We start from the raw sequence: 17,044 nt of genomic DNA, 5'->3' as shown, positions 1-17,044 counted from the left end.
AGAGAGAGAGAGAGAGAGAGAAGGGGGGTGTTTTTGTGTGCGCCAACTGCTTGGCTAGAGCCTCACTCAAGTGGCCTTTCCCCAAGGCTGGGGCGCCATTCCTGTTTGTTGTTGTCGCCGCGAGGAGACACTTGAAGAGGCCGGGGAATCAGCAGCAGCAGCTGTGCGGACGCCGCTCATCATCCCTGGAAGACCGATTGTGTGGTTTTCTCATTTACACACGCCGAGAGCAAAGAACCGCTCGCCGGGATTATAGTGAACTGAAAGAAAAGCGACCGACAATGTTGATTTACGGCTTTAGTGCTCTTTCGACTGACGACGGATTCGGTGGCAAGGAATCCAGCAACAGGCTTTGTGTTTGAGGATGATTTTAGTGGCTCTTCGGGACACTTGTGTTTTGAGGCGCCTGCGTGTGTTATTTATTATTTAACAGATTTTATCTTTGGTTCGGACGGTCCAGCATCACTACTGTTAAACTCTGAGCGTGCCTGTCCCCTGGTGTGGCGCCTGAGTCCGGTATCAGGTGATACCAGCGCTGTGAGCTGTCCCCTTTGGTAAGACTACACCTCAGCAGGACCAGAGCGTGGCAGGTGACCACGCGGCAAAAGAATAATTTCAGCTGCAAACCCCAGCGGGCCTAGGGTAAACACCGAAGACACCTAGACCGAACCGATCCAGCGGGGACCGGCGCTGGACTGTGGCGGAACCGCTATTGCCTGATCAATAATTAACTTCAATCAATAATTCACTTCTGCGTTATTGTACAATCTGTCTCAACTGTTTTGAGGGGAACGGGGAAAGTGGGCGAGAGACCCCAGCCTCCAGAGGGAGAGGGGTGGTGATAAAAGGAGACAAGAGGGTTAAGACCTGTGGAGAGAAGAGCGGGGATACAAAGGAAAAGTACAGAATAGGAACACTGACCTCACATTGCTGACCCCCCCTGATGTAAAGACTACAGGGAAAGGTCAGCGCTGAAAACAACGCTAGTGCGGGTTGTAGTCTGGAAGAACTACAGCTTTAGACCACCGGGAACGGCATTCTACTGTGCTCAAAGGTAACCTGGAGGGAACCCCCAACCCCTTACCAGAACCACCCCTTAACAGTAGAAGAGGCGGAGCCGCGACCGTAGAACGCGTGTCAAAGGTCAAAGTGCCTCCGCCGGCCCCAGAGAGAGAAGGAGGGCCCTGCTCCGTCATGGTGAACACGGGCATGCAGCTGATCAGCTTCACCTGCGCCGTGACGGGCTGGATCATGGCCATCGCCGTGACGACGCTGCCCCAGTGGAAGGTGTCGGCCTTCATCGCCAGCAACATCCTCACCTCCGAGGTGAAGTGGGAGGGCATCTGGATGAACTGCGTGTACCAGACCACGGGCCACATGCAGTGCAAGACCTACGACTCCATGCTGGCCCTGCCGCCCGACATCCAGGCGGCGAGGGCCCTCATGTGCGTGGCCATCTTCATGGGCTGGCTGTCCTGTACCGTGTCCTGCTGCGGCATGAAGTGCACCACCTGCGCCGGCGACGACCGCCGCGCCAAGGCCGGCATCGCCCTGTCCGGGGGAGTGCTCTTCATCGTCACGGGCCTGTGCGTGCTGGTGCCCGTGTCCTGGATCGCCAACACGGTGATCCAGGACTTCTACAACCCGGCGGTGCCCACCATGCACAAGCGGGAGCTGGGCCAAGCCATCTACCTGGGCTGGGCCTCCGCCGTGCTGCTGATGATCAGTGGCGCCGTGCTGAGCTTCACGTGTCCGCACATGGAGCAGAGTGTCGGCTACCGCCGCGGCTACATGGGGCGGAGCTTCGCCAACACGCCCGCCACGGCGCCGGACCCCCCGAAGCCCATTGTCAACAACTACAGCCTGCCGATGAAGGAGTACGTTTAGACGCTTGGGGACTAGTGGGCGGGGGGGGGGAGGAGGGAGGAGGTAGTGGAGGAGGGAGGGATGGAAAAACGATGTGGGGAGGGAGGGAGAGGGGGGGCAATGGGACTGGACTTAAGGGTTCTTAGTTTAATAAAAAAAGGAAGGGGTTAGTGGTTTTCTGTATGTTGTGCTTCATAACTTTTATATATTTATTCGAATTGTTGCCTTTTTCTTCACTGTGCTATTCAGCGTTGTGCTCTGAACATTTGATGAGAAGAAAACGCTCATTTCCCTGATTAGCGTCTCTGGGCTCGGTTTTGAGGGTCTTCTGTTTGTCCCTTCACATTCAGTTAATTAAAAACTTTGGTTAAGATTGAATTACATTTAAATTACCTGAACGGGAATTACACTAACGGGATTCCCAGAGCATGCATCAATACTTGATTTGTTCCACTTCAATCCTGGTGTGTGTGGCGTGTGTGTGTTCTAGAATTTCCTCACATAAATACACAATGATGTTAAGTATCTATTTCCAACAGAACACAATAAAGCAACAATGAAATGAAACCGTTTTGCTGATAAAAACTTTATTCCAGCCATGGAATTATTAGAACAGTGTTTTAGAAATTGTAATTTCTTTCCTTTCACATCGCCCGGAAAACCCAATGACCTTTTACATTTTTGTCCATCCTTATACAAAATTCCAGCTTTGATAAGAATACAATTTCACATCAGATTTGGACCATTGTTAACGTGGGTAAACAATTGATTTTCATCCTAGGTGACACATTCTTCTTACTCTGCTTTGTTTGACTCCACAAAGAAAGAGACCCGGAAAAGGGTATCTGAAATAGGACAAACAATAAATGAATCCTTAATGTGCTGTATTTTCACCTCATAACTCTTCTGGTTCCAATAAAAGACTCACATCATTACCAACACTATGTGATACTGTTAACTGTGCATCAAGTCGTTTTTATATTTTACCTGTGATATATTCCTCAGCACTAGATGTCTCCAGAGAGTCCCATCTCTCGGGAGTTGACTCCAGTAGGGAGAGATCGTCGGGCATCAGGCTGTGTAACAAAGTCTTTCTTTTCAGAAATCTGAACACGGATTAGGAAATATGACTTGTTTTCATTTGAATAGGCCCTATCTGTTCCGATTAAATGTTAAACGAGAATGGAATGCGTTCAGCACCACTCTAAACATTCACCCATTCATACAGCCATTCAAACACAGACAGCGGTGTCAACCATGCAAGGCAACAGCCAGCTCCTCTGGGGTACTTAGGGTTAAGACACTCTTCTAGGCGCCGGGGATCAAACTAGCAACCTTTAAGCTAACAGTTAACTCGCTCTACGTCCTGAGCCAAATGCCCCCCCCCCCCCCCCCCCATTGCTCTTGCCACTAGGCCTTGTTCTTTTTCCTTCTGAAAGTTGTTTTAATATGTATGCATGTTTGGTGGTTCTAAGTCTACATTAAGAGTGTCTAATAGTATATTTAGGGATAACCATAAACGAAAATAAATATAACATTTAATAGTTCTCATAATAAAATAGAATCATAACAGCCGATGAATATGAACAAATCGCTATTGACCAATGAGTGAAATTGACATGTTATCATAACAAAACAAACAAGACACAGACACACATGCAGTATTCCTCAATAAAATGGCCTTCAATACAAGGATACTGTTGTTTGTAGTAAAGCTCTGCATTCTGCAGCCACTCTAGCATGTCAACGATGGACGGGGCGACAGGAGACCTCTGGGTGCAGGTGTACAGATCCAGAGTGTCTGCGTCCCTCTCATACAGCTGAAAGGCTGCCGTGAGCTGGTTACTGTGTGAGTCCCTCACGGACTGCAGCAAAACCCTAATACACAGAGAAACCATGTACACTTAGTTTAGCATATTGAGGTAGTAGAAAACGGTGACAATTACAAGAGAGGGAAGTAAATCACGATTTGCCTTTTAAGACAGGAAATTAACAGTTGTCTAGAAGGAATAAGAAAGAATATACACACTAGACAGTTGAGTTGGACATTTCGATATTCGGGCAACATTACTTTAAACTATGAAATCAATTAAAAACGTGTTTCGTTTATTATGTATATGTAACTATATATATATATATATATATATATATATATATATATATATATATATATATATATATATATATATATATAAAACTCTTACAGTTTTTCATTGAGTTTCTCCAGCACTATATCCAATGCCAGGACAAGCTTGAAATGCAGACGTTGCTGTAGGTCAGGGAAGGCTTGGAGTGGTGTGTTGGTTATGTTCACATTGGAGAGAGCTCGCAGCTGCTGAGCCAGATTTCCTACAGACCCTACCAAAGGGGTGCACTCGGCCAACACAGAGTGCCATGTTTTCTGATTGGTTTCCAAGTGCTGAAAGCTTTTCCTCAAAACTTGTTGGAGAGCAAAAGACGAAGGTATCGACATCTCACTGGACATTCACCCATGTGATAAGACACACTATTTAGACTACGGGAGTACGGTTATGCATTTTTAATTAAAAATAATACTAATCGATACTATGTACTGAATAATCCGTTAAGCAAAACACGTAGCTACTACCCTGATGTATAATAGGGATTTATCACAACGAGCTCACGTTGCTTCCTCCTGTCTAGTCCAGTTTCCGGGGTCTGGATGTCAACATCCTTCGCGATTGGTCCATCACAGGAAGCGGATATTACGTATCACAGCGGTCGCTTGTGATTGGCTGATCGCTTCTACGTCACTCCCTGGCTGTGCGCGGATATTTCAAATTGCTTTGTGGAGCGACAGTTGAGAGGTTCGCCGCAGCCAGTCGGATAGTCTTCACGCTATCGGCAAACATAGCTCGGTGAAGACTAACATTTCACCCCTTAGGGTTCATATATCTCGGCAGACATGGCTCCTCAGAAGAGGACCACGAAACAAGCCAAGCACAACCCTAGGCAGGCCAAACTCAACGCCTTCCTCGAAGACTTCGACGCAGAAGGTAACGTCGGCTTGTTGGTTTTTTGCGTGGCTATTCGGTCGGAACGTCAACGGGCGCAGTTACTTTAGCGCTGTCCTATTAAAGTATTGCAAAGAACGTGGGTATTTGGGTTTAAAATGGTGGACACAGTACTCTATCATAGAAGGCAAACGTAGGGGAAAAGGTCCAGAAATGGAAGCTATGATGACTTTGGGCTGCGTTAAGTAGGAGGTGTACCCTACCCAGGTATGGGCGTATACTCTGGGGAACATGCTCTACTGAACTAGTTAGTGCATGTTACTACTGAACTAGTTCAGTAGTGGATTTTCATACTTGAACTATCAAGTGTGAAAGTCCTGGCCTGTTTGGTTTTACACTTTGACTATGTTGCTATAACGTCCTGCTCCAAACAGGCGACTCTAATCGTTTTCCTATTTTTTTTCTCTCCAATTTCCACTACTCATATTGTGTGCATTCAAGGCATTTTCTGTATCAATTGTTTATTTTGTACTTTTTAAATTTTTACTATGGTTCTTGACTTTCGACTGTGGCACCCACATTTCAGGGCCGGGATTAATAAAGTACCATCCTGTCTCTTATACTTGATATAATAAGTGATAAGATAAGTGTGTGTCCGTACATAACCGAGCATTTGTGTTGCGTCTCCAGTGAAGGCCAGGGTTCTGCATCTGAAGGAGCAGCAGATGCAACTGCTGACGGAGATTGACAACAGATACAACATGGCCATCATCAAGCTTCCCAAGGCCGTCAGGCAGATGAACTGGCTGCTCTACTTCAGTAAGGACACTCTTGGTACCTGCTGACCTTTGGGGTCACGGTGAAGGGGTCAGGAGCTTGGTAAAGAGGGGGTTCGGTAGATGGTGTTATCGACGTCAGACTACTTTTTCCGTTGTAGTCTGACGTCACGTGTGGGGCAGATTTTATATACAACATCGCTTATTATATCACTGATAAGTTACACAACAAAGGTACTGAATAAGTATCCTAAAGGTGGCTTAGATCGTAACCATGGGGATAACCCTCTTTCCCGAAACTCTCACCCAAAACACATTTTTTCTAATCACTTAGTGTTCAAATGAGATCTGAAACAGTGGGTTCACTGGCTACCCCAAACCCTCCCCATTTTACTTACAGGTCTGATGTAGGCCTTTAAAAGCTTTATCAAATGTACCCTCTAGTGACATCGGGCGTGCCACCCAGATGAATGATGGGTAGATCAGCCCACCCAGTGCGGTGTTCTCTGTGAATGAGCTGTTATAATAGTTTGATGTTTCTACTCCTCTCCCTTCAGATCCAGAGAAACCTCAATCCCCAGAGGTGGACGACTCCAAGGTACGTTCACCCTCTGTATCAACATCACCACATCTTCAGTATGTACCACAGCTCAGGAAGCTACTGATGTTCTCGCCACCCGTAACTCTGTGATTGTTGTGTCTCTCTCTGGGTTAAGAGAGAAGAGGTTCCTGAACTGGAGAACGTTCTGGTTGAGAACCACTTGGCAGCTCCTAAAAAGCTCCAGAAGGGTAAATGGCCGCCTGCTACTCAATGACATACATCTGTACTCTTTGGATACAAGCATCTTCTAATTTACTGAATTGTAATCGCGTGTAAAAAAACTACAACAAGCGAGTTCAGAGGTCTGTGGAGCTCATGTCTGTACAAATGCTGATGACATCATCCCCCCCATCTGTCCAATAGCGTCAAAGGAGAGCAAAGCCAAGTCTAATCCAGAAGACGAGAACACGGCACCTCAGACAACGACCAAGAAGGTAAGGAGAGAGCTTCCCCTCAACCTGTACTATGCTCACGTTCCTAGTAGGGCTGGGCGATATATCGAATATATGCGATGTATCGCGAGATGTTCTCCAGGCGATGTATAAAATGCCCCTGTCGCGAACATCGAATACAAATTGGCACGTAATGTTTATTTTTGCCGCCGCCGGCATACTCGTTGTGTTCCCTTCTCTCGCTCTTTCCTGTGGCTCTCTGCCTCAGACTCATATGCATTAAACACACTCACTCCCCCCGCGAGATTCTAGGATTCTATGCGCGTGTGTGACGGTCGCGTGTGTGACGTCACACACGCGACCGGTGAGTGAGAACAGCGACCGGTCACTCATCTCCTACAGTTGAGTGAGAACAGCGAGAGAGAGAGAAAAGGTGATGGAAACAGAGGATTTGGTTTCAAAAAAAGAATAGTACAGGATCCGTTGTCTGGCAGTGGTTTGGCTACCGAAAGGAAGATGTGGAACAAAAAACGGCTTTGAGCTCTGTTTTTGCTCGAAAATAATTAACGGTTTGAATAAATGCTGTGTTGGTAAATCTAACTTGCTGTGATTTTCCTTTTCTTATGTGCAAGTTCTAAATTCTTCCAATAGAAAGCACTAATGAGTTTAAACAATATGTTGTTTCATGTAATCTACATGCAGACTTATGTTTCAGGAATACTCAAATTATTATAACATGTAACATTATGCCAGACATGGTTGAATCGAGCATTTATGATGTGCTCTAGAGGGGATTCAAAATATATCGAGATATATATATATCGTGTATCGAGATATATTTAAAAAATATCGAGATATTCATTTTGGCCCATATCGCCCAGCCCTAGTTCCTAGTAGGGGTGGGAATCTCTTGGCACCTTACGATTCGATTCTAAAACGATTATCGATGCATCTCGATGCAACAATTTTTTAATGTACATTTCCATGCGTGTTTTTCAAAAATATATATATATACATATGAGTTTGCTACTCAGAGTTTGCTAATCACTTCCTACTTTTGTGATGATCATAAAGACATCAACAGATGAATTTACTTATCTAATATTTTATTAGAGAAAAAGCTTCTGTCACAAATATGACTTTCTATGAACAATGCAATAATCAATGCGGCTTGCATTACAAAACAATATGGAAGTATGTAAAAAAAAAAAATAGGGTTCAGTTTGCTTTTCTTTCTAATCTTTCTTTTCTATGTCATTAAAGAAAAGGCTGCTCTTGAATTAGAAGGAGTTCTTGTGCCTGGCTGTGAGTTTGCTTGCATGCTATGCGTAGGCTGATTCGCAATCGTGTCACGACAAATCAGATTGGCCGATACACACTGAAGATAAATTAAATAATTTTAAAATTATCCCTCTCTGGTGAACAGAATGTTGCAGCAGGCGGAAAAAAACACAAACAACTTTTTTCTTTTTTTATTAAATTCAGATAATTAATTTATCTGCATCGAGACGGAATCGTTCTAGAGATAATCGCGATGCATCGAAGAATCGATTATTTTTCCCTACCCTAGTTCCTAGTGGACAGAGCGAGGGCACATCCAATCCTATTGAATAGCAAGAAGGCACCTCCATTCAACAGAAACCACAGTCTGGTTCAAACCACTTAATCCAAGGATCTGTAGTTCACTGGAAGGCTCGGGTCACTCCGCACAGGAAATGGGTGACCTTTTCAGGAAGGAAGGGTGTTAACGTGTCAGATCGATTTTGCAGGCTTATAAGTAGTATTGCTACAAAGTACCGTCACCCTTTTCTGACTACATTGTTTACCTTGTATTGTCTTGGTACAAGCAGCTTGTTTGTGTTTTTATAAATGATAAAAAAAACCAGATGCAGGTGGTTGGGGAATGGTCTGATCTCTGGTCCTTCTCTCCTCCAGGGCAAGTCCAAGAGGCCCCCCGTCACCTCCAAGAAGACCAGGGTCCAGTCTGTCATCAGGCAGACCGGCAGGAAGTAAGGCCATATTTGGTAGTTGCTGGCAACACAGAATTTAGGTGCAGCGATTTCTGTAGATATTAAAGTGTAATTCCGGCAAATTGCTTTGGCATGAAAACCCATCAAATAAGCCCTCCAGATACCTTTTTCATTGAAAGTCGAGGATTAGAGTTTGGCCGGCGCAATGTTTGGCTTGGGGCATAGAGTTTCGCTTCCAAATCGGCATTTTTGAACCACTAATATTGCTAAAAATTGCACCGAACCTCTGCAGTATCATGACTAGGGTCCCTCCACATAAAACGAAGCACCAGCAATTTAGTTTGCAAACCCGGAGTTTATTTAAAAAGACAGTTTAACAAGCATTACCGGTAGGTCCGTGTTTACAGGACGTCCACACAAGTCGATTACCGAATGCGCCGGAGTTCAGTTCAAGGAGGAAAGTTTTGGAATTTATATTTATAAATAATATATAGCAAGTGTTGACACGTAAATTAAAGGACCTGCATATGTAAGTTAGTTACAAAATATTAGTTCAGTACAATCAAGCATGGCACATTGTTGACGAAAGACGCACTGCACACGTGATTGATGCAAAGAGTGAAGGACAGCTCAAGCACCGGAGAAGACGCCCATCTACAGCTTGAAGTCAAGACAGAGAGATGTTTCGTGTTTGTGGGTTGTGTGCCCAGCTGCGGGAAAAAAATGGAAATTTACACCCCAGAAACTTTCCATAGACCATCGCAGTAAGATGACCAACCTCTGGTAGACCAGTGGCTTATTGTTTTGATTATGGACGTTGAGACGTCAATCGAGATGCTGATGCAGAAGGATCACCGTGTCTGCAGTGCTCATTTCGATAAGGACGACTTCATCATTCCTAAAAGTCCTAGAAGCCCTAACTTCATTCAAGAAAGTGAAAGATGATCTTCAGGGGCTGACACTAACGGTTGCCCGCTTGCCCGGGGCAACTAAAAGTAATATTTGGGCAAGTTGAGATTGATTTCTGGTTGCCCAAACGGGCAAGTGGATTTTGGGTGGATGTTAATATAAAGGCTATTTATTCAAGTGTTTTTAAAAACTGCAGAACAACCTTTTGTTCCGCAAATTCACACAAAATAGATGTATTTGCAATTGATCAGTGCGCTGTCTTCTCTTCTCTCGGACAGCGAGTTAACAGACACGCATCGCTTCAGCGCGAATATAGCCCCGCCTCCTGTCACTCACTCGCAGTGCGGTCTCTGGCAGTGATTTGACGTTGTTAACTAAAGGTTAGCCAACACAGCTGGCATCTCAAGTGCAGCGCCTCCGCAGCCGGTTTAGGTAGAGAAGGAAAATGGAGTAGTGATGGAGGAGTGTGGTTTGGAAGTACTTTGGATTGAGGCAAATTACCAAGGAAAGTCATATGCAAGAGCACGGTTTTGGGTTTCATAACTGTGCACATGCACAGCAATAGCGATCTTTTTCACGAAATTGGACCCTCACAAACTATATATTATATGAAAGCTGAGCCTCCACTTATTCCGACAGTCCAAACCATATAATTCGCAAATAACAACTTAAGAAGAAATGTCCCCTTTTCTATTAACAACCAAAAAGGAAGTTTTGCCTCTGTGATCTTTGTCCACAAAGTTGATTCTGATCGCATAAATCCACCATAAACAGATAGTGGGGCAAAAAAGTATTTAGTCAGCCACCAATTGTGCAAGTTCTCCCACTTAAAAAGATGAGAGAGGCCTGTAATTTTCATCATAGGTATACCTCAGCTATGAGAGATAAAATGAAAAAAAAAAAATCTAGAAAATCACTGTCTGATTTTTAAGGAATTTATTTGCAAATTATCGTGGAAAATAAGTATTTGGTCAATAACAAAAGGTCATCTCAATACTTTGTTACATTCCCTTTGTTGGCAATGACAGAGGTCAAACGTTTTCTGTAAGTCTTTACAAGGTTTTCACACACTGCTGCTGGAATTTTGGCCCATTCCTCCATGCAGATCTCATCTACAGCAGTGATGTTTTTGGGCCTTCGCTGGACAACACAGACTTTCAACTCCCTCCAAAGATTTTCTATGGGGTTGAGATCTGGAGACTGGCTAGGCCACTCCAGGAACTTGAAATGCTTCTTACGAAGCCACTCCTTCGTTGCCCGGCCGGTGTGTTTGTGGTCATTGTCATGCTGAAAGACCCAGCCACGTTTCATCTTCAGTGCCCTTGCTGATGGAAGGAGGTTTTCACTCAAAATCTCACGATACATGGCCCCATTCATTCTTTCCGTCACATGGATCAGACGTCGTGGTCCGTTCACACCAAGCTGCTTACCTATTGCAGATTCAGACTTCCCAGCCTGGTGCAGGTCTACAATTGTGTTTCTGGTGTCCTTTGACAGCTCTTTGGTCTTGGCCATAGTGGAGTTTGGAGTGTGACTGTTTGAGGTTGTGGACAGGTGTCTTTTATACTGATAAGGAGTTCAAACAGGTGCCATTAATACAGGTAACATGTGGAGGACAGAGGATCCTCTTAAAGAAGAAGTTACAGGTCTGTGACAGCCAGAAATCTTGCTGGTTTGTAGGTGACCAAATACTTATTTTCCACCATAATTTGCAAATAAATTCTTAAAAAATCTGACAATGTGATTTTCTGGATTTTTTTTTTCATTTTGTCTCTCATAGCTGAGGTATACCTATGATGAAAATTACAGGCCTCTCTCGTCTTTAAGTGGGAGAACTTGCACAATTGGTGGCTGACTAAATACTTTTTTGCCCCACTGTAATCCAGTGTCTGGGCCAAATTGTGCAACTAAACATGGTGTTTACAATCAATGACCAAGAGAAGGTTTCTTAGGAAAAAGGTAAATTGCCTTCAATCAGAACACATGTTCTTCAGGGCAATCTAGTGGCCATATGTGTATTTGCGAGTCTTTGGCTTGGTGTCATTCGATTATATTTGCCCTGAACTTGTAATAGAGGTGTCAAAATTGTAAGATATCTACCTTTTATTTGTGTCTCATGGTAAGATAGCGCTACCAACTGATAATTATTTCAGGTGGAAATGTTATCTTCCACTTATGCTGTGTTCCATAGCTTTATTAACTTTAAACAAGTATTGTCCACATTGAATATTTCACTTGCACAACAATCATTTTTTTGGCACCAAGATGACATTATCGCCCTTGCAGTTGTGGAGATATACTCTATTTACTTTGGGTACATTCTTTTCTGAAAAAATCTTTTCCCCTGATATCGAAAATGGTATAGAATATGGATATTTTTCCAGGTATAGTATCGAAGTTAGAAAATCCAGTATCGTGACTGACAACACTACTAGAAACGCGATTGTGATTATTCAGTTAGACCTACAAGAAACATGAAAGTTAAAAAAGACATATCTTTGCTACTACCTTGGACATTTGCACATTTGCATAAAATCATGCAGGTCTACATATAACTGGGCAATAGCTTTAATAGGTTCCAACGGTGAACTGAAATCACTTCATGGCACGATGTGACCGTTCGATAAATAAGTAAACAAAGAGAAGTTTGTTATTTTTTAAACACAACATGTGTGGAAGCTAACATTCAGCTTCAGTCTGAGCTAGGATGAGTTTTCTGAGCCCCCCAAAACCAGGCTGGGTGCCTGGCAAAAAGAGGCCCGTTCACGATTCTGATTTTAATTTGGGCAAGTGAACATCACATTTGGGCAAGTTGAACAAGTTTTGGGCAAGTTTTGAGTGCTTTTGAAACCTAAGTGTCAACCTCTGATCTTGTGAGTTGTCCAGGTGGGCTAACCTCGATTTATTGTGCATAAGGAGTTGTGGTGGGAATTTTCGGACCACGTCAATCGTTTTCTGTGTTAACCGTGTAGAATAAAGAGTCATCCGAACGTTTAACAATTGTTGTCATATATTTGTGTACAACCCCCCCTTTTTTTGACACCTTGAGGAGCTTCAATCGATAGATTACTATTTGGTTAACCAAATGCTTTAGTAGTATTGGGGGGCAATGCTGCCCTACAATGGCAATAAGAACTCCTGGGTTTAGCTAATGCATTGGACTTCTTCTTGCGACGTTTATTCTATTGTTTGTTATATGACCACAATTGTTAAACGTTCGGATGACTCTTATAACTCTTTATCTTTATATATATTTTTTGTTACTTTCCATTTTTTTCCCTGCAGCCGGGCAAAACAAACATTTCTCTGTCTTGACTTCAAGCTGTAGATGGGTCGTTTTCTCCGGTGCTTGAGCTGTCCTTCACTCTATGCGTCAATCACGTGTGCGTACAAATATTTTGTACCTGTGACCTACATATGCAAGTCCTTTAATTTACGTGTCATTGTCAACACTTGCTATATATTATTTATAAATTATATAAATTATAAATTCCAAAGCATTCCTTCTTGAACTGAACTCCGGCGCATTCGGTCGCTCTATGCGTCAATTAGTGATCGACCGATATGTTGGCCGGCCAATATTTACGTTTTTTATGTGTATCAGTATCGGCCGATTTAGTAAAAAAAAAAAAATATATTTACAGACAGTTGAGACATTGTAACATTTGTTATCATCATTGTGTCATTTTTATGATGTAAATTGAGGGAGGCTTAGACTACGTTTACGTGATGACCGTCTGAACAGAAGACGCAAAAGTGGCGTTGAGTCTTCACTTTTTATTCCGCGTTTAGACAAGTGTTTTCGGGAGGAAATCTGCGTGCATACGGTGACACAAGTGTGTGGAATCTGATTGGGTATGCATGTCAGGCGGCTAGGTAGTGCTGTGATACACTATCACACCGCCATGTCTGAGCGCATGCATAGAATCTTCCTTCTTCTCTTATCTGCTCCACGAAAACCAAAACATAATTACAGATCCTTCTCTGTTCAGTAATACTATCTCTATCTGTACATATCCTGTACATTTCGTGGAAAGACTCCTGTAAGTTTATTAGAGCTGCCAGTGCAGCTTGACGTTCCGATGCATGGAAATAATCCAACATGTTTGTTCATTTCCCTGTACTGGGGCATGTATGTGACGTAAACGCGTACGCGACGTGAGCAGATCTGAGCAGAGTTTTGCGTCTTGGCAGTGTAGACGGAAACGCTACGGCGGAGCGTATTCAAGTTTTCCACTCTGGAGGGTGGTTTCAGATTTTTGTGTTTTTAAGCCCCAAAATCACTGTCACCGTCTAAACGAAAGGCACTTCCGATAAAATATTTTATCGTTTTTACCTGCAAGCGTCCTCATGTAAACAGGGCCTTAGCCTCGAAATCCAGACCCACATCTAGAAAGCTGTAGGGTCTGGCAACGAGTAATGAAAATGGCCCAACTCAAGGGGCGGCACCAAGCATGCATTTGAAAATATCACTGGATAACACACATTGGATAACACTATGACCAATCAGAAGAATACAAGGGGTGACGTATCCAGACCAGTGGAGCTAACCAATAGATAAGTCTCTTGCCGTATCCGGTCGGTAAAACAGCAACGCTTTTGGCCCACCTATGTTGATCCGTCGATGTGATTGTTTAATGTTCTGGGCCAGGGGAGGCCCAGAATATACATGAGTATATTGCTCATTCCCAGAGTGACTCGCTGAGCAAATTCAAATTGTGTTCTCGCGAGAACTCTGGATTTCCAGGGTATTATCGGCTCAAGAAAATCGGTGTCAGCGTATCGGTTATTGGCTAAGGCCAATGAAAAAAAATTAGCATCGGTATCGGCCCTAAAAAATCCATATCGGTCGATCCCTAGCATCAATAATGTGTGCAGTGCGTCTTCTGTCAACAACGTTGTAGCGAACAGATATTTTGTAACTGTAACTTGCATATGCAAGTCTTTTAATTTATGTGTCAACACTTACTATATATTATTTATAAATATAAATTCCAAAACTTTCCTCCTTGAACTGAACTCCGGCGCATTCGGTAATCGACTTGTGTGGACTTCCTGTAAACACGGACCTACCTGTAATGCTTGTTAAACTGTCTTTTTAAATGAACTCCGGGTTTGCAAACTTAGTTATTCGTGCTTCGTTTTATGTGTAGGGACCCTAGTCATGCTACTGCAGAGGTTTAGCAGCGGTTCAAAAATGCAGATTTGGAAGCGAAACTCTATGCCCCAAGCCAATAACATGGATGCCAAACATTGCGCCGGTCAAACTCTAATGCTTGATTTTCAATGAAAAAGGTATCTGGAGGGCTTATTTGATGGGTTTTCATGCCAAAACTAAGACCCTGGGTTCAATTTTCACCGAGATTACACTTAAATGAATCTCGACTTCTGTCAGAACATTTTTTTCAGACAATTGACATAGCTGTAACTACTTCTCAAGCTACTGGAAGTTGTTAATGGGAAAACGTAGATTTAAATGTCGCCACTTTTACATTTGTCACTACAAGGAATGCCTATAGGTTGATCACTTTAGCAACTCTAGCATAATGCTCCATGTTTCCAGGTCTCAATTGGGATCCGTAACAGTAGGGGAACATCTGGGAACAGTAGCCTAATGCGGCCATGTTTCCTAACTTGCACTGTGGGAGCACATTGCCAACATATGTGTGTGTTTGTGTGTGTACCTCAGGTCTACCAGGAAGAATTTGGTCACTCCTGCCAGAAGCATGCTGGACTCTTCTATGTTGATGGGTGCCACTCCTCTCATCACACCCCGCTTCGACCCCAGGTGAGACGCAGCTTTTATAAACTTCACATGTTGTAGCGTGCTAACTGCTGCAGCTATAAATGACGAGACCCCACTGTTCAGATATTGCGTAGTTGTGTATACTGATGTGACGATTTGACGATACTTTACGATTAATCAAATTCGGTATGTAACAAATCGCAAAGGCTGCAGAAAATAAACAAAACTATTTTTTTTCTTTTCCATATATATTTTTTTGTGATTTGTTACCATTACTGACTTGATCAGTAAGATTTATATTTATTTTTCTTTTACAATCCAATAGTTAAATAAATATGTTATCAATTCATCTGAACACATTGGCCTGGCCTGAAGGAAAGAGCAGTTTTATATGTTGACTGCCTCAAATGTTGTTTTGGTCATACTAAAGAATGATTGATTGCCTTTTTAGTGAATAGTACAGAACATAAGGAACTTAATAAATTAAAAAAATCACATATTAAATCGTCATCTAAATATTTGTCAAAATAATCTCAATTAGGTTATATCCCCAAATCGTTCAGCCCTAGAAAGGTACTGGGTTCAGACCCAATGTCCTCAGTCTAACCCTACCTCGCCCTAAACCCTACCTGCTCCTTAATGACCAGTATTTGGATTCTGATGTTAAGTTTTATTATTGGTTGTCTTACTGACAGTAGATGTTAAAGTTTCTTATTTGTTGTCTAACTGACCAGTAGATGTGAAGGAGGTTTCTTATTGGTGGTTTAAGTGACCAGTAGATGTTAAGGTTTCTTATTGGTGGTCTGACCAGTAGATGCTATGTTTTATTTTTGTAGGTCTAACTGACCAGTAGATGTTATGGTTTCTTATTGGTGGGCTAACTGACCAGTAGATGTTAAGGTCTCTTATTGGCGGGCTAACTGACCAGTAGATGTTAAGAAGGTTTCTTATTGGTGGGCTAACTGACCAGTAGATGTTAAGAAGGTTTCTTATTGGTGGGCTAACTGACCAGTAGATGTCAAGAAGGTTTCTTATTGGTGGTCTAACTGACCAGTAGATGTTAAGGTCTCTTATTGGTGGGCTAACTGACCAGTAGATGTGATGGTTTCTTATTGGTGGGTTAACTGACCAGTAGTTATGATGGTTTCTTAGTGGCGGTCTAACTGACCAGTAGGTATGATGGTTTCTTAGTGGCGGTCTAACTGACCAGTAGATGTGGTGGTTTCTTAGTGGCGGTCTAACTGACCAGTAGATGTGGTGGTTTCTTAGTGGCGGTCTAACTGACCAGTAGATGTGGTGGTTTCTTAGTGGCGGTCTAACTGACCAGTAGGTATGATGGTTTCTTAGTGGCGGTCTAACTGACCAGTAGATGTGGTGGTTTCTTAGTGGTGGTCTGAGCTGGTGCCCTACCAAGCAGCAGCACCACAGCAGGAGGTCTGATGAGTGGTTGTGGTTGCAGGCTTCCCAAGACCCCCGGGGTGAGGGTCCCCCGCCACAAGGAGAGGATCTACAGCATCTCGGTCAACGGCTCTCCCGTACAGTCCAGCAACCATGACATCGTCATCAACGTTCCCGTCGGCAACGGAGAGGTGGGCTTCACATTAGAGCGCGGGACGGGACGCATTTTTTACGTGCACTTGTTGCGCAGAATCATAACCAATTGAAATTCAAATTTCGGCCAGAAAAATAACTGAAAGAAATCAAAATTACATGGATAATTTTCTGAGGTTCTGTAGGACGGGTAGCCTATGAAATTAAAATGAACACGAGTGTCCCCAGCGATGTAAAATTAACGTTTACACAAAAGCA

The 17,044-nt window shown here is 43.3% G+C and overlaps 3 protein-coding genes across 4 annotated transcripts in view; 2 read left to right on the top strand and 1 right to left on the bottom strand.

Annotated features, from left to right (window-relative positions):
• Positions 1-1,194: 1,194 nt before the first annotated feature.
• cldn35 (claudin 35) lies at positions 1,195-1,887 on the top strand (the record flags this gene model as incomplete). The annotated part of the gene is made up of 1 exon (XM_079749972.1): positions 1,195-1,887. One exon carries the CDS (start codon positions 1,195-1,197, stop codon positions 1,885-1,887), a length of 693 nt encoding a protein of 230 aa, XP_079606098.1.
• A 582-nt stretch (positions 1,888-2,469) lies between these two features.
• airim (AFG2 interacting ribosome maturation factor) lies at positions 2,470-4,530 on the bottom strand. Its single transcript, XM_079749021.1, has 4 exons — positions 4,071-4,530; positions 3,565-3,744; positions 2,854-2,972; positions 2,470-2,711 (listed from the first exon to the last, which is right to left on the bottom strand). The coding sequence occupies exons 1-4, from the start codon at positions 4,349-4,351 to the stop codon at positions 2,662-2,664; spliced, it is 630 nt and encodes a 209-aa protein (XP_079605147.1). The 5' UTR covers positions 4,352-4,530; the 3' UTR covers positions 2,470-2,661.
• A 164-nt stretch (positions 4,531-4,694) lies between these two features.
• Positions 4,695-17,044, top strand: part of cdca8 (cell division cycle associated 8) — a 49,434-nt gene continuing 37,084 nt past the window's right edge. For both annotated transcript variants that reach the window (XM_079749479.1, XM_079749478.1), the window contains exons 1-8: positions 4,695-4,883; positions 5,532-5,660; positions 6,175-6,215; positions 6,334-6,406; positions 6,582-6,652; positions 8,546-8,619; positions 15,179-15,277; positions 16,695-16,824. In XM_079749479.1, the coding sequence (XP_079605605.1) occupies positions 4,793-4,883; positions 5,532-5,660; positions 6,175-6,215; positions 6,334-6,406; positions 6,582-6,652; positions 8,546-8,619; positions 15,179-15,277; positions 16,695-16,824 (708 nt within the window). In that variant the 5' untranslated portion in view covers positions 4,695-4,792. The remainder of the gene's footprint in view (positions 4,884-5,531; positions 5,661-6,174; positions 6,216-6,333; positions 6,407-6,581; positions 6,653-8,545; positions 8,620-15,178; positions 15,278-16,694; positions 16,825-17,044) is intronic.

The sequence above is a fragment of the Pollachius pollachius genome (assembly GCF_949987615.1).
Source record: "Pollachius pollachius genome assembly, chromosome: 13".
NCBI lineage: Eukaryota > Metazoa > Chordata > Actinopteri > Gadiformes > Gadidae > Pollachius > Pollachius pollachius.
Note: the sequence above shows the minus strand (reverse complement) of the source record. Positions and strands in the feature narration are given on the sequence as shown.